At 38.7% G+C, this 24,542-nt stretch overlaps 1 protein-coding gene across 3 annotated transcripts in view; it reads left to right on the top strand.

Moving 5' to 3' along the window:
- LOC126458056 (probable multidrug resistance-associated protein lethal(2)03659) overlaps positions 1-24,542 on the top strand; it is a 475,280-nt gene that overhangs the window by 398,897 nt on the left and 51,841 nt on the right. For all 3 annotated transcript variants that reach the window (XR_007585566.1, XM_050094853.1, XM_050094854.1), the window contains 2 exons: positions 1,994-2,239; positions 18,064-18,236. Coding sequence is in view for 2 of the 3 variants with exons in the window: in XM_050094853.1 (XP_049950810.1) it covers positions 1,994-2,239; positions 18,064-18,236 (419 nt within the window). In the remaining variant the exon portion in view is untranslated. The remainder of the gene's footprint in view (positions 1-1,993; positions 2,240-18,063; positions 18,237-24,542) is intronic.

Raw genomic sequence — 24,542 nt, 5'->3', positions numbered from 1 at the left:
TAAACTGCCATAATATTTTAATATCCTGAGACTTGGTAAAATACATTTAAGCCTATGGAAAGAGAATAAAATATCTACATATTCGTGGTTTAACTTTACAGGAAAATACGTGTTCAAAATGTAAATTTCTGGGGATATATATATAGATGACAGACTTTCGTGGAATCAGCAAATAGATCATGTCTGTGTAAAATAACATCTAGTCTGTGTTTACTAAGAAGAATAGTTCAATATCTAGATATTGAAGCAATAAAAATAGCGTATTTTGGGTTGGTGCATCCCCATCTATCTTAGGGAATTGTATTGTGGGGTGGGTGTAGCCAATACAATATAAGAAGGGTATTTGTATTGCAGAAAAGAGTAATAAGAACTATGGCAAAAGTAAGACCCAGAACTTCATGCAAAAACCTGTTTATTAATTTTAATATCATGGCTATCTATGCAGTATATATGTTTCAATCAGTATTATTAGTGAAAAAAGACAAAAAAGTGACAAACAGAAATATGGAAATGCATGATTACGATACAAGACACAAATCAGACTTTCATATGGTGAGTAGAAGATTGAATCTAACAATGAATACCCCATTCATTAAGGGAGCAATATTTTATAATTCTCTGTGAAACAACCTGAAACAGCTTTCTGGTAGAATTTTTAAAAATGAGTTGAAAAAATGGCTTATATTGAAGTGCCCATACAGTATGGTGCTGACATGATTTGACCTCAGGAATGCTATGTTAAATATACTTAAATGATCTTTTACTTAATAGCATGTAATTTATATATATTGTGTATCAATAACATCAATGTAATTATTGTAACATTGCCCATGCATGTTAAATACATGTTTCGAGCTGTAAGATAAATAAATAAATAAAAAACAGTGTTCCATGGAAATCACAGATAGAAATATTCTGAATGATGCACAACAAAAGAAAACTTTAATACTGTGGTGGTCAACAATAAGACAAATAATTCATAATCATGTTCTTAATACCATGTATACATTGCACAGTGTAAAATTCTCCATCATGTTCTTAATGATGCTGTAGTATACAGAGAAGTTGCTGCATTAGAAAATTGTAGCGAAATACAGGAAGATCTGCAGCGGATAGGCACTTGGTGCAGGGAGTGGCAACTGACCCTTAACATAGACAAATGTAATGTATTGCGAATACATAGAAAGAAGGATCCTTTATTGTATGATTATATGATAGCAGGACAAACACTGGTAGCAGTTACTTCTGTAAAATATCTGGGAGTGTGCGTACGGAACGATTTGAAGTGGAATGATCATATAAAATTAATTGTTGGTAAGGCGGGTACCAGGTTGAGATTCATTGGGAGAGTGCTTAGAAAATGTAGTCCATCAACAAAGGAGGTGGCTTACAAAACACTCGTTCGACCTATACTTGAGTATTGCTCATCAGTGTGGGATCCGTACCAGGTCGGGTTGACGGAGGAGATAGAGAAGATCCAAAGAAGAGCGGCGCGTTTCGTCACCGGGTTATTTGGTAACCGTGATAGCGTTACGGAGATGTTTAATAAACTCAAGTGGCAGACTCTGCAAGAGAGGCGCTCTGCATCGCGGTGTAGCTTGCTCGCCAGGTTTCGAGAGGGTGCGTTTCTGGATGAGGTATCGAATATATTGCTTCCCCCTACTTATACCTCCCGAGGAGATCACGAATGTAAAATTAGAGAGATTAGAGCGCGCACGGAGGCTTTCAGACAGTCGTTCTTCCCGCGAACCATACGCGACTGGAACAGGAAAGGGAGGTAATGACAGTGGCACGTAAAGTGCCCTCCGCCACACACCGTTGGGTGGCTTGCGGAGTATCAATGTAGATGTAGATGTAGATGTAGAATATCAAGTATACATTCCACAGTGTAACTGAAGTACTTAAAGATAGATTAATGATAGCATTATTCAGTTAATTTATAAACTACTAGACTGTTCTATTGGGACTAATTGTTGCAAAATTTTCATTGCAGGTTGGCATAGTTGGTCGAACAGGAGCCGGAAAATCCTCCATTATTGCTGCACTTTTCAGGCTAGCTAACATAGAAGGAGAAATTATGATTGACAACATAGACACAGGTACTATAGGCCTCCATGATTTCCGCCCTAAAATCTCAGTCATTCCTCAGGAACCGGTGCTCTTCTCTGGATCTCTCCGTAAGAACTTGGATCCATTTGATGAATTTCCAGATGCTGAACTTTGGCAGGCTCTGGAAGCAGTAAGTTTTTCAACAGTGACTTACATGTCTGCTTTACAAACTTACATTTACATTCTTAGAAAAATGTATTTCTTGTAGTTTTTGCTTTCTTGTAATTTATACAGTTGAAGAATTATTTTCAGAGTACTGTATAAGTGTCTGAAGTTGGAATATTTATTCCTGGTTTCAAATGTGTAGCAATATTATAATCAAACAATGGAAAATCCAGCATGGAATGTAACAATATTATGAGAAGGAAAGTTGCTATTCACCAGAGATTCTGAGTCGCAGATAGGGACAGCAAAAAGACTCTCACAATTATAGCTTTCAGAATGCACACACACACACACACACACACACACACACACACACACACACGCACACGCATGCACACACGCAACTCACACACACATCTGCAGTCTCAGGCAACTGAAACCACATTTATATTTGTGATTTAAAAGTTACAAACTTTATACTAGTAGACTGTACAGACAGATAGTAGTGCAATCTGAGGCTGCAATTTGTATTGCTAAACTGATTTCCCAATAGTATGATGACAACTATTATGCCTACCAAACTGTTCTGAACATTGAAGAGAGAAGATAACAATTTGTCAAATATTAATATAGATATTGTGTATAGATTTTGTTATTATCATTCAGGAACTGTGTAATGTGCATCTGTACCTTTATTGTAATTGTATCTGTTGTATAGGAAATTGTAATTTATGTAAATGTAAATGGCGGGTGAGCCAGAACACACCTACAAAATTTCAAGGGTTGTTCTAAGTATATGGGTAGATCATAGTATGGGCCGGTATTTATGGCTATGATGAAGAACAAATGCAGCAGTTACATCTATGTAAACTTTATTAGCCAACATAAATACATGCAACTGCTTTGGACCAAGACTCAGTTTGCACTACTGTCTGTCTGCACAGTCCAAAGATTGTTCCCTTCTTGTGGCATAAGGTGTCTGGAGACTGTGTTGAGATCAATACTTTCACAGACAGCCCCCCCCCCCCCCCCTCCGCTGCTGGGAGTGTGGAGCACTGTAGGTTATTGCTGTGCTGTGTCAAGTGCAAGGCTGGTGTAGGTCGTGGATGGTGCATGAGCAGACATAGCCGGACCACTTATCATGCGGCCTGCATCTTGCATGGGTTGTTGCTCTTTAGTGGCACCAAGTGCAGCAGTAAGTGAGAAGATGAAGGCACAGGTGCATTTGGCCAGCCGTGTCATTGCTGGTTTGTGAGCAGATACAGCTGGACTGTTTCTCAAATGATTGTTGTAATGGATGCATAGATTGTAGACATGGTACAGTGCCAGATGTTGCAATGAATGTCATGGGCGCTGTAGCATGACCTGGATAGCAAAGCTGGGGGAGATGGTAGATCAGCAGGAGATCGGTCATTGAGAGACAATTCTGCTGGTGGAGAAAGAAGCAGCAACATACTTTGGTTACCAGTAATGCCAACCAAGGTCTCATACTCGGGATGTGGTGTATTCGGAACAGCTTGTGGGGCACAGGCAGGTGTGAGGCAGGAGAGGGGGAGGTCATGGACTTGCCACAAAGCAAGATGAGAAATGTCTGCAGCCCGTGTTGGAGTATGGGTCAGTGTATGGGGGCTTCTGGGCTGCCCGAACCATGTCATCCCTCACTATGACAAATTCACATATAGAGAGCTCTCCGTCTGTGAATACCTTGAGGGTTGTATTATGAGGAGCTGGAGCTGGCAAGTGCATCTTCTGAATGTGCTGACAGATGCACTGAATGAGTTCTGGTAGGTCCTGTTGATGTCCATCGGTAATAAGTTGTGCAAAGTCAGCTGGTAGAACTAGTGGTTCCCCATACACTCCCTGCTAGGGAGACATATAAGTCTTCCTTATACGAAGAGCAAATGCTGAAAACCCAGGGCAGCTTGGTCCACAAACAAGGGCGACACATGAGGTCCACCTTCATGCTCCTGTATCAAATCCCCATAAGGTCATTGCTCTGTGGGTGATGCCCTGTTGTCTGTGTGTAGGTAATTCTGCAGAGCTAGCACAAGGCACTGAATAGATCCAACTTGAAATAGTGGCCCCAGTCAGTGGTGAACAACTCAGGTGCACCAAAATGAGTGATCTAGGTTTCCACTAAAGCACATGCAGCCGATTCAATGGTGATGTTACACAGGGGTGTTGTTTCAACCCAATGGGGTGTTATGTCAGCGACCAGAAATAGATAAAGGAATCTCTCACAATCTGTGAGTGATCCAATGACATCCAAGTGGATGTGACAGAATCTGGTCTTGAGAATCGGGAACCGTCTGAGTTGCAGTTGAGTATGGCCATTAGTTTTTGAATGCTGCAAGCAAGGCAGCTTTGTCTCCAGTGACAGCAGTCACACTTGACATCAGGCCACAAAAACCTGTCTGTCACTGATCATACCAATGCTTTGATGCCCAGGTGGCTAATGTTGTGAAACATTTCTTGGTGCAAAGTGAGTAGAACTGTGGACTGTGGTCTGTCTTGAGAAACATCACAGAGCAGTGTCATATTAGCAGAGAGCAAACTGCAACAGTCAGTCTCCAGTTTTGTAGCTTTATCATTGAGAAGATCTGTGATAATGGAATCTTTGTTTGCTCATCTTCCATAAGTCGATAATCACACTGCAAGGATATTGCACAGATTCGGGACGGATAGTCAGCGATGATGTTTCCATACTGTGAATGTGGCACACATTAGAAGTACACTGTGCAATAAAGTCCAAGTGTCTGTACCACTGAGGGCTGAGACTTTGAGAGGAGTTTCTAATGGCAGCAACTGGTGGCTTGTGGTCAGTATGGATAGTTACCTGACATCCTTCAGTGTCTTCTTGAAAATGTTTCACAGCTGTGTACAATGTGAGAATCTTACAGTCAAAGGCCAATCATTTAGACAAAGACTGTGAAAGTTTCCTAAAGAAGAATTGTGATGGTTGAAGTACTCTATCAAAATCTGCTGAAGTACTGTACCCATCACAGAGTCACTAACATCAGTGGTAATTGTGAAGTGACCTTCTGGGTTAGAGAAACAGAGAGAGAGAAGGCATACACCAAGGTGTTCTTTGCTTTACAGAATGCCTCAGATATCTCCACTGTCCAGTCAGTTTTCCAATTACCCTTTTTTTCTTTGCCTGACAAGCTGTCTGTAAGGGGAGACTGAAATTAAACAGCATACAGGAGCTGTCTGCAATAAAAATTGAGAATCCCAAGGAAATTATATAAGTCATAAGTTTTGGGAAGAGGCTAGTTTTTAACCATATCCATTCGTTCATTGGTTGGCTTAATGCCTGATATATTAAGTGTTAAATATGAATGTTAGTTCCGACTGACATAGCTGTGACTTGTCAATATTGATGATAACACCGTCCTGCTGCAGGATGGCTCAGAATTCTTCTAGGTGAAGTGTGTCCTCCTCTGAGTAATACAAGAAAAGCAAAATACCACCAAGGTAAGTTTATCAATATGGGAAGTAGCAGAGGAGACCGTCAATTACCTCCGGCTATGTTTGCACAACATTCTTTAAGCCATAAGGTGTTATGATGGCAGTCTTGTATGTTGTCAGGGTGCATCAGAATCTTTAGATATGTGCAATTGCAGCCAATGATGCTAAAGATTTGAAGCTTTGGGACAGGGTAGTTGTCATGGATTGTTCTTGAGCTTGGAACTCTTTACTCGCTACAAAGTCTTACTCTACCATCTTTTTTGGGAACAAGTTTAATTTGTGATGCCAAGGGTCTGTCAGATGGGCAGACAATACCTTATTGTAAATGTTCGTGAATGGTGTTTTTAGCTATTTGCAAATCTTCTGGACACAGTTGATGACATTTGTGTCTGATGGGAGGACCATCTGTTGTCTCACTACTATGCACTGTACCACTGTGCACTGCACGCCCCAGTGCAGGTGATGGCCAAGGCTAACACTGCAGGTAGTGGTGTTGTTGTCTAGGAGTGGTGGTGGCTGTGGTGAATGCTGCACTGAGACCAGTGTTGACACTGACACTGAGGAGGAGATGACCACTGAAATATGCTCACTATTTTTATATACTTGAATTTAGCATATTTTGTGATAGTATTCAGTTTTCTGTGGATGTTTATAGGATGATATTTGACTTTTTTGTGTTGGCTTCAGTCGTCTAGTGAAAGTATGATTCCATAATGCTGTTTTGTCGGCTGCGGAAATGTCTTGGTTCAGTGCATTTGCCTCATTTTTGGTGCTTCAAATACCATTTTTCCGAATGTGCTTCCTTCTTGATGTTTATATAAAAAAGTAGTAGAATAACTCATTTTTGCTGGTCACTTGCAAATTATTGCAATGGGGACCTATACATTGTTCCACCATCACACACCAAGTGTTTACTGCTAACTGACTGCAGTCAAAGATGACTCCAGCATCAAAGACATTTCACACAACACACAAGCTTCCACTTGTAACCAGTCTCTTTGATATTATTCGTCACATCTACTAATATTAAGGGGCTCCGGAACGCCCTATACTTGCAATGTTAAAATAACGCTTATAAATTACATCTTTCCTCACAAAGTATTTGAGGTAGGAAGTTGAACTTTTTACAGAGTATTTATTGGAATATGGGCTACAACTTAACACAGGGATTTTACAAAATTTTCGTTCAGTTATTAAATATGATTTTTTTTCAATTGCAATGAAAATTCACAACATTTTTTTGCAATTTTTTATTTATATATTCAAAAATATACAGTTTTTTGGAAAAAGGCTGTGTTAAATTATGCAGAAGGTACTGGGTAACATTTACTGAAAGTTTGAAACAAATATGTTTGGAAGATCCTTAGAAAAAATGTAATTAGTATGAGAAAATAAAAGTTTTGGGAATCGAGCGACAAAGATTGGATTAACTTTTTAGTGCATTCCAGGTCCATAGGATGGATTATCTTTGCAAACTCCTCCTCCAGCTTCCTCTTGTTCCTCCTCCTGTTTACTCTTGCTTGTATTTCTAGACTCTTTACAGCCCTGCCTGCAGCCCGAAGGCGTTCCTTGTCTAAAGCAAGCATCGTTCGTACCATGTTAGAACCTATCTTCATTCCCATATTTCTAAATACCTTGCACCTTACAATGTTGCCATCATTGAAAGTCGCAATAGCATCGTACACACCAAAGTGAAGTGTTTCTATTCCAACAAATACAGTCTTGGGGATTCTCGACCTTATAACACTATTTACACTTTCATTGGGGTTTTGAGTTTTTCCGTGAATACACTTTTTCAACAGTTCAGGTGCTGCTAAGTCTCTGAAAATAGGTTTTATCACCTCCATTATTGCATGGGGCAGACTATGCTTATGAGTGTACACTTCACCAGTTAGCAATCCGTTGTTATATTTACACCAACTGTCTTCTTCTTTGGGACACAAGCTATGTTGGGGATTTTCATTGGTTGAAGAAGCACGAAAAAAAAGAGCCCAAACAGCCTTCTTCATTTAGTCGACACTTTGTGTATTTTGCCTAATAGCCATTCCATAATAGTTCTGTATTTTGTCAATTACACTGTCAGTTAACCTTCCCTTCCCATCCAACCCTTTACCATCACTGAGTTTTTGTTTCTGGTACGAAGCTTTCAGTCGCCGAAGTCTTGTTCCCATTTGCTTCTGTACGTGTCCAATACACTCAAATTTCTGCACTGCAACATCATCACCATAGGGCTTCAGTCCTTGAACATGTTTGAAACTTTTAGAATCACCGTCACCAAGGTAATTAACATATCACACTTTATCACACACCTCAGAACACTGGAATATACTGGCAACACCAGCCACTTCCATTCCTCCACTACTGCCACTATAGTTAGCTTTGCAATTATTTTCATGTGTACCTTTATATTTTTGTGGACATCTACAATACTTTGATATTACTGCTACATCTAAAACGTTCCCTGTATACATACTGGTGGCAGATACTACACCATGAAGAGATGTGTGTCCCTGTTTATGCCAGGTACCATCGAACGCTGCAGTCAAATCTCTGTTACCATTATTTTCCATTACTGCCTCTTCCACAGCGTTCTTCATAGATTCTATACAGACATCTCCTACTTTAGACCCTATTAATTTATTATAGGTTGTAAACTTGGTTGGGGGATTTGGAAGATTCATGATGCCACAGAAAATTGCACCTGCAGTAGCACCCTTACCAACTGAACGCAAGGAATAAACAAATCTAATGTTGTGTTCGTAGATTTTACTACCATTTTCTTCAGTTGCAGTTACTGCAACACTGTTCCAAAAGGTGGTCATGTATGAACACTTATCACATTTCAGTTGTATTTCACTAGCAAGTCCTACGTGCTTTATTATGGAGAGTTCCAGACCAACTTCACTACAATGAATACATCTTACACAGATTGAAAAAATTCCTTTGAGAACTGACATATCAAATATTTCATTCACATCCGATTCGCCCATAAAACATTCATAGTTTTCACTCATTGAACCAAGCTTCTTCTGTGAAGTATTTTCTTTCCCACTTTGACTGCTATGGGCAGGTGTACTTGAGAGGTTCAGTTCACTCACTTGGTTATCGTCTTTATTGTTTACAGTAATAACACATACCTTTGGCTTTCCAACATTTCTCCTTTTCTTAAAAGCCTTCATAGGATTTCTAATAACTTTACTTTTACTCATTATTACACTTCAACAAAACAGAGACTCAAGAAACAGAATTAATTACGAATATTTTCGAGATAACGACAGAGTAAATAAACATGAAACAATCGACAATCACACCAGCGATATATATTGAACCATCACAGGTTAGCCACAACACATACTTTATCTCACATCACTAAAATGTACCTGATGAACACGGACGTTAATAATAACACCATTTGACAGCAGTTTAACAGCGCCACAGTGGGTCACGCCCACGTAGAACACATTTCAAAAAAATTTTAAAAATAGTTGTAGTCTTCGGAATTGAATAAATTATATATCTATTAAAAGGTAATAGTCTGCAGATTCAGAAAATGCAAAAAAGTATAAATTGAACTTTTCATGATTTTGAGCCTTTCCGGAGCCCCTTAATCAATATGCTGTCACTCTCAAACATGTAAGCAAATTAGCATAAAATAAGGCAAATTACAATTCACAAAAAATATTCTGACAAAAATATAAGAAAACATTTACAACCTCCCTCATTAGATTTGGTATCGACAAATCCGGTAGAAAATATCACATCTCTCAGATCCATTACACCACCTCATCTGTGGCAGCTGGTTTGAAATGATTGTTTATGTCCAGTGTCTGTGAATGTTGTGAAAGAATGCCTATGAAGTCCAGGCCCATAGGTGCGAGAGTAGTACACAATGCCGGATGTTGTCCCGTTTGACACAACTGATCATTGTGAAGTGAGCTCACGTATATGTATGCATGCTGATGCAAGTTTAGCTTACAAAAGGCTGATGCAGTGGTAGAGGTCAGAATTTTCATTGTGAGGTAAACGTGCTTCCATGAAGTGGTCAATGAATTGCTGTTTATTGGAGAGAAGCACCCTTGAACACAAGCTCCAGTACAGTGGTTCATTAACACCACGTTCACTATGTCTGTTGAAAGATTGTGGTGGCATAGGAAGCCCATATCAACAGTAGGCATGCACATGTCTATGACATAAAATGTTCAGGTGCATTGTAAATCCTCTGTAAGCTGAATGGTGTGTGGTGCCATGGATAGAGATTTCCACATCATCTGCTGAGTGTAGACTAATAGCAATGATGGTTCAAAAGCGGGCATGCTGTCATAGGGCAGGCAATTGATATCAGAGCCCACATCCACAAGGAAGAATTGTTTTGTAGGTATGCCTTGAATGAAGAGGCATCTGCCACAAGTACCGTAAAAGTGACATGAGCCTGTGCAAAATATGAGACTGATAAATGACTATGTTGTGTTGAATAGGCTGAAGTGCCTATTTCAGCCCTCTGAATGCATTGCATACTCAAATGGTTTTCAAAATTTTTGAACTGTCTGCTCAGGGTAGCATGAAATCAGCAGAACAATGGTTGTGAAGAGGTCATGTCACTGGGTATGTCCTTTCCTGTGATGGTGGTGGTGTGTTCTTGCTGCAGCATGTTGGAGCCAGAGGGCGAGGTGTGACATCACTGTCAGTTTACATTGAGCTGGCTCAGCTGGCAGTAGTTGGCATTGAAGAGAGTAACACCCCTGTGTTGCCTGGTGTGTCATCAACCTGGTTGTTTATCAATTGATGGTGACAGATATTGGAGAACATACAGTCAACAAACATGAATCGTATGTCAAGAGGTTCAGATTCATGTGTAATGATCACTAGTAGTAGTTCCGTTGGTAGTTTAACCACCCATAGTGTCCATAATTCCATGTCTGTCATGAGGGCATGGTCAATGGTAGCAAGGAGACATTGCCAGAGATGTGATGGAGTGTTGTTGTGCAGTTGTTGATTGTACACAGCCTCCAGCACTTATCATTCAGGGATACATGAAAGACACTGCAGGAGTGTGAATGTCACTGCTTTGTATTTGTTCATTTGAGGTGGCAACACTATGACGTCAGTGATGACTTCTGCTTGACATCCTGGATGGTAGAGTAAACTGATGTGTCTAGTACCATCATTGAGGAATCCTGTTGCTGTAAAAATTTTGTCAATCATTGCGAACCACAAGATGGGACTGGCAACATCAAAAGGTGGGATTGTGGTGAAAACTAAACTTCAGACATTAAGTGAAGGCCAAATTTCCAGTATTATCTCTTGTAGCCGACAAGGTGGCTGCTGACTGTGTATGAAGCCCTATTTGTTGTGGCAAATTGGAAAATGACTGGATGTTTGCATTTCATGATGTGAAAGATTTAGGAGGCACACAATTTGTGTTACACATATGTTGCACTCAGTTTCAATTGGGAGCACTGCCATAATGGCACTGTCTTCCAAATCTGAAAGTAACTACTTAGTGTGAAGCAACATGACTGGCAATTGTTAATGTTGCAGGGCATTGTGGGGCAGCATGCCAATGTTCATATTGCACATGCAATGCAGAATGCATGGATAATGCAAAAATGTCCCCACAAACACTCTGGAATCATTGCACACTGGTAACACTATTAATAGTGGTGCTGTACTCACGGTATGAGAATAGAGTCATAAGTGGTGGGAATTATTGATGTACTAAAAGTTTGATGATGTCAGTATGAATGAGTCTTAAGTCATTGGCACACTCAGTTTCCAGAACAGTTCACATAGTACATTGCAATCCTTTCATCATTGCAGAAGCAGCACACTGGTTGGAGCATTGTGTGACAGCCACACAGTTGTGATGAAAAATGGCAAAAATGTGAAGAATTGCATGTTTCATGACTGATGTGAGGTCACCAATGTGAGTAGATCATAGTACGGCCCAGTATTTGTGACTACCATAAATAACAAATGCAGTGGATGTATCTTCGTATGCTTTACTACCCAACATAAATACATGCAACTGGCTCAGACCAAGATACAGATCACACTACTCTCTCTCTCTGCATAGTACAAAAATCATCCTCTTCTCATGGTGGAGAGTATCCGGATACTGCATCAAGATCAATATTCCCACCAGTATTTTGGTGTAAGGAACCCACAGTCCCTGGCAGCTCATTACAGAGTAATAATGTAATAATGATACATTCAGTTTGTTACCACAGTTGCCTTTGTTTGTGTGAAAATACCTTCACAAAACTGAAAAAGCCTGTAATATGTAAATATTGAAACGTGTTTAAATAAACCTTTTTTTAAAGAGGAAGACCTTTTATTCATAAAGTGTACATTGGTTTGAAATATTGTTGTTATAGAATATGAGAAAATTGTTCAATGCTACTTTGGTAACAATACCAACAGAAACAAGCTACAAATGTGTGGCAAAAATTTGATCGAGCATTGCTGAGACAATAATGTCCCTGTTGCTGTATACCATGGCTTAAGGTATGTGTGTACGCGCAGGGTGCTAGACTTGCCCCCACTTGGTCTGTGTCGTAGTTTCTTGCTGTCATCCCAGCACAACCATTGTATTGCCAAATGACACCAACACTAGTCTGGAAATATTTTTATGAAGTGGCATAGCAATGAAGTACAATTCTTCATTTGCCTTAAATGATTAAAGATTTGTCTGCCATTTCTATAAAATAACAGAAGAGGAAGGGAACAGTTAATAAATTAAAAACTTAACAACAATTCATTCATAGTACACAATAAAAATAGAAAGTAGCTGATCTGCTGCCTGTTTGTCCACATAGTAGTCTACGAAATATGGCTTCATCTGCTTGTAGCCCTTGAAAGCAGACAAATTACCACAAAAAAAAGAGTCCTTCAACCTCAGTCTTCACCCTTTAGCACTGACTATTTGTAATGCATAAAAAGTGGTATGATCTGCAATTACAACATGATTTTTAAGCAGAGTTTCAACTTTTTAAGAAACTGCCAATGGTGGATAGGCTAAGATTTTTTATTTGCATTTTTAATTTAATATTTTGATTCTAAGTATCTTGAAATGGAGTAATTCAAAGTTTTTCAGTCTTATTCACTGTCTAGCTTTATTACTGAAAAAAATAGGAATAAAAAACCAGGCCTTGGTTAGTACAGAAACTGGTTATTTTGAGCGGTTTTAACAGTTAGGTAAAACTGGAATGGGAAAAAAAACAGAGATAACTGCCATCCCCAATAGATACACAGACACACATCTCAAATAGACACACATTTGCACTGTTGTGCACTATTTTCAGTGCAGTACAGACACAAAGCTAACTGGGACAAGAAATCAAAAGAAATTCAATAACCCTGTAATGAGCCCCCAGAGACCATGGGTCCCTTACACCGAAATGTTCAGAAGGTATTCTTAAAATACCTTCAAATGTTTGTTGGTGGAGTTCTGGTTCATCTTGTATGTAAGCATAATTTTCATACATCCAACATCCATGGTGAACTTGTAGCCATATGGGCCCATTGAACATAGAATAAATAAATAAATAAGTGATGACCAACTGGAAGATAAGGAGGTGAATAAGGGAGGGAGAAATTACACCACTCCTTCCCCAACCACACACACACACACACACACACACACACACACACACACACACACACGAAACTTGAATTGTATGAGAAGTTACATGCCTTAAGTATGTTAACATTTATTTGTGATACACAACACAAATCTATAGTGAAAAATTCCTTGGTGGGACCAGAACAGGATCCCATCACGAAAGAGAATCTTTTGAGACATGGAATACATTACAAAAGAGTGTCAACTGTTCAGAACTAATCTGTACATAATCAAGAAAGGGGTAATTATTCTATAGTATAGTATACTATTTTCATTGTGTGGCTGGGAACTGTCTTTGTGAGCTGGCTAAGGAGATATAAGGCAATACTGACTTTTCCCAAACTGCAAATCTTCATCAACGTACACACCCCAAACTTTGTAGCTCCCTGTTTCTGTTGCTGAGATGTTATGTACATTCTTTACATTCTTTTGGTCAGAACTAACCACTTTAAATACCAGTAATTGAGATTTGGCAACATTCACCTTGGTGGATTGGAAGTTCACTATTTTAATCATTTAGTTTGTTTGTCATGATGTTAAGAAAATTTGGGACACGGTGTTCCAGTTACCATCCCGAAGGCACACAGCTGATGATGCAGCTGAAATGCAGAATGCACCACATGTTTTGTCAACATTTAGAAGTCCCTCATAACAAACCACTGACACAGCAATGCGTCAACCAGAACTGCAGTCCTTTGCCACCAGGCATGCAGACAGTCACTGGGACATTATTTATAAGTAGCATTTGAGCCACCAGGCAGAGGTTCAAGACAACAACAGTAAGCAATGACCACCATGCTGCAGGACTGCTCCAGCATCTTCCAGACAGCCATCGTCATATCAGTCTTTCACTCGTATGTCAATATCCTGAGTTTGGGGTGCTGTGCTGCCCTGCTTCTGCACTGCTGCTTTGCTTTATGAACTTTAATGTGCCTGATGCCACTGTGGGGACCTTGACTGCCAGCTGCCATCTCAGCACATGATGAATCAGCACTAACAAGCCATCACACTGCCTCCTAGACAATGCACCACATTGCGATTGGTGCTTAAGTGCACCTGTGGAATATGGATGCTGTGTGCAGATGCCAGGCTGTGCCACTGGATAAGAGTGCAAGCCTGCAACTGCTGTAGCTTGGAGAAATAAAGCATTTACACGCATGCCATCTGTCTTGCTGTAGCCAGCTTCTCATGCCGGATTCCCATAGATTTTGCCAACCCATCGAACCCATAGTGTTCAGGTTGGAAGAGACCCAGCATTCCTAACAACTGAAGAATGGCTCTTCCACCTCTCCATAGAGGTCACTGCACCCCCAACCAACATGAGGCATGTCACTGTCCATCTTACTGAACTGCTATAATACTATATTAACAACAAACTGTCACTATACTGCTAAATGCTAGTCATGATTAAGTCATGTAAATTTAATTGAGTAAATTAGAAAGATATCTGCTTTTGGTGCCATCTCAGTTATACTATGCAGATGCTGTTTATTTGTTGTCAGTAGCTTAATATTTACTTAATCACAATGGTATTTCTTGGACAAAATATGTACCAGTTTCTGTAAGTTCTATTTATGGTACATTAATTCTTGTCATGCAGATTAACTATGAACACCATTACCTGGCCCATAGCTAACAGAAATTTTCAAAATCTGAATCCAGATCTTCAGATAATTTTAAAGAGAGTGGCTAAAGAGATACATTTTTAATTTTCTTTTGGACTGGTAGGGGTTCACAGTGGTTTAGGTGGCTGGCCAGTACTTAAATTCATGAGACAAAATGCCAAGTGACAGACACACCTTCAAGCAGAAAAAGTTATCACCTTGGTTTTGAAGCTGTTCAGTTTCTTTTTCAGAGAGGAAAGAGAGATGGGGTAGGGAAGAAAGAGCAAGTCACTCAGATCCCAGGTTACATGGCTAATGGGAGAGCCACTTCCCATTACTGAAGTTGGCACTGAGTTGGAAATGGAGATTAAAATGGTCTGAGCAATGAATAAGTATATATGTTCTTGCTGCTACCATCCTCAACATGTTCCATATGAGAATGTTGTATGTTGAAGGTGTAGCCAAATTTGTGACCAGCTGTACTGACTAATAACTTGGGGCATCACACCAGTATATAATAAGAAACAAAACTTACATGTCAGTTGGTATCACATGTTGTCTCACAGGTTGCCACACTTCTGATGCTGTGTTTCACTGATATGGTGGGAATGGCTGGGGTGTAGAGAAGATTTCACAATGGAGTCGTTCTTGTAATAAGTAAAACAAATGAGCTGGAGAACCAGTTTGCATGTATGGGTTTACATTAAGGCATGTTTTAGTTTTCTCCATAGACTTCACTGACCTGATGATAATTTCAGCCACTTTCACACCTTTAGCTCCAAGAAAACAAACACAGCACGTATTTCATAATTGGTGGGATTCTCAATCAGAGGAGGGATTTCAGATACTCACAAACAAATGTAAACACACCAAACATTGGTGGAAATCATGTAAAAAATTAGATTAATGTACAGTTCATCTAGAAATAAAATTCCTGAGAAGAGTCTACTTGTTATATTTTTGTTTCAGAATGGTTTGTACTTAAAAGTGCCCCATATTTATTCATCAGAAACCTCTGTATTCACTTTTTGAATTCTTACTTTCACGTCACTACACATTTACTCTTAGAAGGTTTTTATTTCCATTCATAGTCATAAACATTCTCAAACGCGCAGAGTGCCCCCCCCCCCTTTTACACACACACACACACACACACACACACACACACACACACAAACACACACACAGATGTGTGTTTGGGTGTTTGAGTGTGTACCCGAACTGGAAAAAGAGCAGTAGTGTGGTGTTCTATGCATCATGAAATAATCAACTGCAGGTGAGTTGTCTTTCTTCTGCCCTATTTAAAAATAATTTTCATGTACTCTGTGTTTCCTTGTATAGAGCTGGAAGGGCAGTTCTATATGCTGACTTTAAGATCCTCAATATGCCCCACTTTGTGGAAAGAAAAATTAATAATCTCTAGAAAATAAATAAAAAATTAAAATAATTTGTTACTACTCACAACTTCTGCAAATTATTTGATTTCAACATTCCATAATAAAAGACCCATGTTACCTGTAAGAAATGTGTGAATGTTTAATTGAAACAAGCTTTTACTCCTACAGCATTTAGATAACAACTGTTTCTTTATAATGATCTATTTGGTCATTTAAACCTTAAGCTAGCAGTAGCAGGCAGACAGCAGCTAGAAGCAACAGCAACTTCCCCCCTTCTCTAAATAATGACTTTTCTGCTAATTTTAGTATTTTAATTTAGTTTTTGTAAGTACAAGTACTACATATCACCATATATTGAACTTTGGGGGCTGTGTAGCGGATGTCCACTTAAAAAGATTACTGCCATTACAGAAAAGAACAATATGATCTATATAAGGGGTAGTCATACAGGTTCATGTATGGAAGTGTTTGTGAAGCACAGATACCTAATAATATATTCTTCATATATATTTAAATTAGTTATGGTTACCTACTAAGGAGACTGCCTACACTACGCTTGTCCATCCTCTTTTAGAATACTGCTGCATGCTGTGGGATCCTTACCAGGTAGGACTGACAGAGTACACTGAAAAAGTTCAAAGAAAGGCAGCACGTTTTGTATTATTGCAAAATATGGGAGAGAGTGTCACAGAAATAATACAGGATTTGGGCTGGACATCATTAAAAGAAAGGCATTTTTCGTTGCCACAGAATCTTCTCACGAAATTCCAATCACCAACTTTTTCCTCTGAATTCGAAAATATTTTGTTGACACTGACCTACATAGGGAAGAACGATCACTACAATAAAATAAGGGAAATCAGAGCTCGTACAGAAAGATATAGGTGTTCATTCTTTCCTCGCGCTATACGAGATTCAAATAATAGAGAACTGTGATGGTGGTTCAATGAACCGTCTGCCAGGCACTTAAATGTGATTTGCAGAGTATCCATGCAGATGTAGATGTACATGTAGAGTCAACTAATGCAAGTTATCAAGCGCAGTGATGTAGATTACATTATCACAACAGCAGGACAAAATTTAACTATTTCCTGAAAAGAGAAACATTAAAAATGACAGACAGATGCTCATAAATCAATGGTTTGATTTGGTTTAAAAAAACTACCAAACTCTCTGAGATCATTCATATATGAGGAATGGTTTCAACAGAAAATTAAAATATTTCTTAATAATTTTTTTTATGTCCATTCGACCAATTGTAAGCCATAGATTGTCACATAAACTAGTAGCATATCAACTATAAAGTAAAAAATGTATAAAATAGATATAAAATGAAACAATTGCAGTATGATTTTGTAAGTATAATTATTGTCATACTATTATTTCTCATGTTTGCAATACCAATTATTGTGGTTGCTCCATGATAAAAGATGTTAATAAATAAATAAATGGAAAGTTTATTATCAACATTCTTAAATCTAAATCCTGTCATCCAGTGCAATATTACTTTTATAACTTGTGTCTGTCTTTTGGAGTGACTTTTCATTTTCCTACCATGTGTAAATTTCTTCCTATTGCCTCTCTGCCTTTCTTAAAATAGAAGATCTATGTAGGATGCTAAAAATTCGGTATCTCTCTTGCTCCAGCATATAAGTTCTATTAGTCTGCTCTATTTATTGCTGTTTTGGCATTGTAAATAATGCTTCTTTTTTTCTCATATAAGGTTAATATTAATACTCAGTTTTCTCTGTATTTGCAGGTTGAACTGAAAGATGTAGTAAATGAAACACCAGCAGGGCTTAATTTTCAAGTGTCAGAGGGTGGATCTAATTTCAGTGTTGGCCAAAGGCAGCTGATTTGCTTAGCAAGAGCTGTTATTCGTAAAAACAAAATACTTGTTCTTGATGAAGCAACAGCTAATGTGGATCCTGTGTAAGTTCCTTCTGTTCATTGTGGATGCTTGTCACAAATGAGAAAATAAAAGATGGTTGCTTATTAACAGATGAATGATACATCCATTGGAAATTATTAACAAGGTTTCTTAAAATTGCTGCAGTCAGACACCTTTTGTTTTGTTCTTCAATTTTTGTTATTGCATTACCAGTTTCAAACCACCTAGCAATTCATCATCAGATGATACATATGTATGATATGTACCATCTGATAATGAATTGCTAGGCAGTTCAAAACCAGTAGGGGGGCAGTAACAAAAGGTGATTGGTTGCATTAATTTCAAGAAGCTTTATTCATCATAGTCATAGTGATCCTCATCCATAATGGATAAAAGTTTTAATTATTAACAAGTTCTTGATAAGAACTGCATATAGAATAGTAATAATCTCAATTTGCTCATAATAACTTTACAGCCTCGGACATCATCACTTTTAAATTACCTTGAAAAGGAGATGGTTTTCAGTTCATCATATATTCTTATTATTCAGGTTTGAATTCTACTAGACCACACAGTGTACAACAAATGGCACTTCAGAGTTTTGCTTTAGCTTTGGTTTGTGCCTCATTCCCTCAGAATGGGCTCATTTCCTGTCATTAGTTGTTCTGATATTCAGGGATTGTTTTTGTCCGGCCAACTACCCAGGTGTGAACTTTCTGCCTAATTTTGTTCAGGCAGATATATCATGTTGTTTTATTCTTGCTTCTTTCAGGCATTCCTTTGTTGCACTGATTCACTTTACTGTCTCAGTTTTAGTTTTATTGCAACTATAGTAGAAGTCTATGACCTAGCTAGTTAAGCTGGTTGGTTTCATTATTTTAGTATACCCATAAAATTTTTGCCTGTGTATTTTTACATCCAGGTAACTATTAACATACTTTTCAATTTGTTTATTTGCTCTTGTCTGTGTGTTCATTCTTCAGTGTACTTGGAACCTTAAGTATTCTTGAGTACTTTTCATTCTCTCTTTTGGATTGCTTCAGTGCTCTTATTTCTGCTTCACGGGTGATTCAGCCTCATAAAGACACTCTAGTTTGATGACTGTGTGTTATTGTCTCCGTTTTCTTAATTTTGAGATTAATTTTTGTTATGGATATCTTTTGTAAACCTGAAAGGTGTTTCATTCTGTAACAACAAATTTTGTAACCAGGTCTTTCTCAGTCCAGTGTTCTGAATGGATTCACCTAAATATTTGAACTCAGAAACTCTCTCAATTTTCCTGTGTTTAGGTTTGAGAATTTTGGTTATCTAATTGTTGATAGACATGTATTTTGTTTTATAAATGACATTTGGAGGTTTCCCTTACCACTGTTTTTTTAAAGAGAATTTCTGTCTGAATGTCCTGAAACAGAATCACTATGCCATGCACAAAAGCTTATCAATCTATTCTAATGCTGGTTCTTCTTTTTTTGATTTGTTCATCAATTTAACCATCGATTTTATTTTTTGCCGCATTTAGATTACATTTTGAAGACCAGAGTTTAAAATTAATGAAGAAAATTGATCACCTTGTCTCACTCCTGTCTAAATTTCAAAATGTTCCCCAAACTTTACTTTAGATTTTGTACTATTTAGTGTTTCACTAATAATTGGAGTAATTTTGAGGTCCAGATTCTGACAAGAGACTTGTAGCCCACCAATTCATAAACTTCTTAAAAAATTTACTGTGATGGAAACTACTTCCATATTTTAAATTTTTTATGTCAGTGAATTGATTTCAGAACTGAAATTTATTGTGGTGAATATATGTTTGGCCTGGATGCTGTTGCACTCATCCCATTCTGTATTATTATTATTATTATTAACAACATCAGTTCCATCTCCCATCTTATGTTTCAGTTTGCTAAATGTTCTGCATGCACACTAAAACTACCTGCCACAGTTTATCCTTGTTAGTTTCAATAATGCAGCAAAAGAAAAAAAATCACTGTTTAGGCAAATAAAAAGTTAAATGTCGTAAATGTCACACTGTGTGTTGTGTCCCATTCCAATAATTAAGTTGTTAAGCCAAGGGGGTGAAATGTCACACTGTGTGTTGTGTTCCATTCCAATAATTAAGTTGTTAAGCCAAGGGGATGACTGTGGAGTGATGAATCAAGACTGTACTGTTAGTTTGTGGAAGTGGGTGCTGCCTCATCTTGACCCCAGATTGCGCCAGTTCAGTTCTGTTGTACAACCTCTATATAGTTTCCAGGTGGTTATCTGCATTTGTCCAAGCAATGGAGGATGAGCATTTTCCCCTCAGTTATACACTATACAGTCCACATGCTTATCTGGGTTGTAATATGCTTGCCCCCCATGAAAACGGGTCCGAGTTCGATTCCCGGCCAGGGCGGAAATTTTCTCCGCTCAGGGATTGGGTGTTGTGTTTTTCTCGTCATCATTTCATCCTCTTCATTGGCATGCAAGTTGCCCAATGTGGTGTCAAATGAAATAAGACTTGCATCTGGCAGCTCAGCTTCCCAAAATAGGGGCCTCCCGGCCAATGATGCCATACACTCATTTCCATTTATACACTATAAAAACAGGGAAAAAAATACATCTATATTATAACACTATAGCACATTGATATACCTACCTGCTGATTTTATCATAAGTTGTCATGTTTTGACAAAAGATAATCAGAACATTTATACAAAGAGAGAGAGAAACAGAAGAATATGTCACATCTCTGCTATTTGTGTTGGTACTCTCATTAGAAATTAGTTCCTCCTCCATGCTGTACTATGTTCTTCCATTGCTCCTGAAACCATCTCAGTGGTTCCCATCGTATATTAATGATGGCACAGTTGAGGATTTTTAATAATAATTACAATAATAACAACAATATATAAAGGGTAGAATTGTAAGTTATTACGCAGTATCTTTGTATCAGGTATTGAGAGTTTGAATAGATCCAAATGTAAGCAGCATTTGGAAAGGTTTCACAGATGAAGGATAATAAATGTAACTTATTTTAAGGTTTTAGGGCAAGCAGACTTGGGAGTTCTGCAATAATTCCATCTTAAACAGATGCCTCATAATTTTTTTAGCCTTTTAATTTGTCCATCAATTTCCTATTCACTTGATGCTTGTCAGTTTGGATTGGGTTTTAGAGGAATTTGTGGTGGAAATCATTACACGGGCTCAGCACAATTTAACAGTTTCCACGAATATACTCTGCAATTGTCTTGTTTGTCCACCTCCTATCTTGATGCAGACGTTTGGTGCTGGTACCTATTTTGCTTTGTTTTAGTTTTATAAATAGTTCTAGTGTAAATCTTTTGAAAATTTTATTCAATTTTACAGACATAACTGTTCTCATATTGTCTGTTTGTTTGTCTAATTGAGTTTGAAGTTTCTTCATTTGTTGCTAGATTGTAAATTTACATTTTTTATTTGATGCTATTTGTAATGTAACCCATTAAAAAGGAATGGATGAAATGAAATGCTTGTACTTAATTTTTCCAAATGCTTATTGCTCAGAAGTGGGATATATCCCAGTAACCACAGGATGAGTACAATGAAAGAACCTAATCATTAGATAAACAATGGAAACACCAGGTTGGAATATCAAAAATATAAGGAAAAGATAGATTGCTAACTACTATAATGATGACATGTTAAGTTGCAGACAGGCATAATAAAAAGACACACATTAGCTTTTGGACAAAGCTTTCATCAGGAAGGAAAACACATACACACATTCATTCACACAAGCAAGCACACCTCAAGCATTCATGACTGTCATCTCCTGCAGCTCAGATTGGAATGCATCTGTCATGCAGAATGGAAGCAGCAATCTGGAGGGAATGGGGAAGGGGAGGGAGGCTGTGGGGCAGGGAAGGTGTGTGTGTGGGGGCGGGGGGGGGGGGGGGGGGAGTGAAAAAGGAGAGGAGTTGGGAAGGGAAAGAAAGGCATGTGCATTGGCAGATGCAGATGGCAGCACACAAAGAGGGTGGGAGACAAGAAAAAGGATGAGATTATAGGACAGAGGGGGTGGAAACAATTGGGTGGAATGTGGATGACATTAGATTACCATAGGCTGAGGCCAGGATAATTTCAGAGAGGTCAACCCCCGTTTGCACAGTTCAAAAAATCTGATGGTTGAGAGGAAGATCCAGCTGGCTCTGGTAGTGAAGCTGCCATTCAAATAAAGCATGTTATGTTCAGCTTCACGTTGTGTCGCAGGGCAGTCTACTGTCAGGGTTGCCACAAGTTCTGGAAATCAGGTAATTTCAAATGTATAGGGGAAATCTGAAAATATCAGGGAAACTTGAAAAATAAATAAATAAATAGATAAAAACACTGGAAAAATCTCATTTTTGTCTCTATAACATGAAATTGTTTTTTACTGATATGTCATGCTTTGCCTCTTGCTGGGTGCAGCTGCTTCCCTACTCTCTCATTCTTACTGCTTCTCCCTTTCCTACCCCTACACTCAGCTTGCAGTCAGTGCTGCCACCACTACTTGCTGCCAGCCTACAAACTACTGATGTGAGGCAGGAGGCATGAGGAGTGGTTGTTTGGATCTTATTCTCAGATCTTGTGGATGCAGCAGCTGGAGACAATGGTCATGTGTGCATGAGTTGTGTCTGAGTGATTGTGCGAATGTGTGTGCACTTTCATTTTCTGTGGCCAAAAATTTAATAGTGAGTGTGAGTGTCTTTTCCATGTTCCTGTCTGTGGCTCAGCAATCATCTTTAGGGTGAGTTGCTACCTGTCCTCATTAGTATTGATTCTCAGGTTATTCATGCAAGTTATCTGTTGTGTGGATGATAACTGCAGTCTCATTCCAACAACATCTTATTTGTGACACATGAATAGCTGGCCACACGAGTGTTCTTCCATGACGGGCCAAAACTGCAGGCCATTTCTGTGGGTATCTCTGATGGATCAGGTCTGCCGATCTGAAGCCCATAGTTTCCCACTAACATGTGGGCCCTGTTTGTCAGATTTAGTCTCACTGATGTGGCAAATTTTCATGGTTTATTCATGGACCTGGGACCGTGGTGCTCCTGGGCAGCTCAGAGGCCACGGGTGATGGATTTCAGGAATTTCAAATGCCTCACTACAAGTACATTGTACAGTGTGACGTTCTATAGACATGTTATTTATTCCAGTACATTTTGGCACTTTGAAAGTAGTTTATATATTAGAAAATATGGATGACAAGAAGAAGAAAATTGTGGCAGTCACTGGCAGTTTGAATGCTACGTACTTGTATATTTCTTGAAAGAAACATCACACAATACCTGTAGAACAGTAGACATAACACAGTGGGTAATAACCAACAATAACAAACATAGTAGAACCAACATTTTATTGGCAGTCACCTATAGTGTTGATTTGCACAACTCTTCCCCATCTTACACCTTTCTTTCAAGAGGCCTACTTTTTTCTGAGGTTTTTTCTGAAAGCAGTGAAGGTGTTTTAAATCTGTCTTGCCACTCCAGCAAAATCCATATTTTTGTCACCAGATGTGTTTTGCTTTATTGAAACAAAAAACAAGAGTGGTCTTAATGAAACATATATACCATTTGGCTTGCTTTCTCTATCTAAACCAGTTCATTACAAAAGATGTTCATGTTAGTACTTAAGATTTTTGCTCACACATTTAGTAATACAGAAATCCTTGTCAACTTATGTCTTTACTTACCCTTGAGATCTCAAAATTTATCAGGGAAAAATGCTAAAACTTGTCTGGAAATCAGGGAAATATCATGGAAGTTTACTTGGGGAAACTTGTGGCAACTCTGACTTTGCTCTTATCCACAGTTAGTCAGTGGCCATTAATCCTGTCTGACACCTAGTTGGTAGTCATGCCAAATAAAATGCTGCGCAAAAATAGTGGCAGGGTTGGTATATGACATGGCTGGTTTCACAGGTGGCTTGGTCTCTGATGGTGAAGGGTAGGAATGTGACAGGACTGGAATAGAAAGTGCTGCATGGGTGGTTTGGACAGTTCTTGCACCGTGGTCTTCTGCAGGGATATGATCCCTGTGGCAAGAGATTAGGTTTTGGCGTGACATAAGGATAGACTAGGATGTTGAGGAGATAGGATGACCAACTGAACACCACTTTAGGAGGTATGGGAAGGATCTTGAGTAGGGTGGTCCTCATTTCAGGGCATGATGATAGGTAATCAAAGCCCTGGCAAAGGACGTGGTTCAGTTGTTCCAGTCTGGGGTGGTATTTAGTGAAGAAGGGGGAAAAACTTTGTAGCTCGTTCTTGGGGGTGGTGAGAGGATTGGAGATGTGGGGAGAAATGGCATGGGTGATCTGTTTGTGGACTAGGTCTGTGGAAA

Source organism: Schistocerca serialis, chromosome 2 (genome assembly GCF_023864345.2).
Source record: "Schistocerca serialis cubense isolate TAMUIC-IGC-003099 chromosome 2, iqSchSeri2.2, whole genome shotgun sequence".
In the NCBI taxonomy this organism is placed as follows: domain Eukaryota; kingdom Metazoa; phylum Arthropoda; class Insecta; order Orthoptera; family Acrididae; genus Schistocerca; species Schistocerca serialis.
Note: the sequence above shows the minus strand (reverse complement) of the source record. Positions and strands in the feature narration are given on the sequence as shown.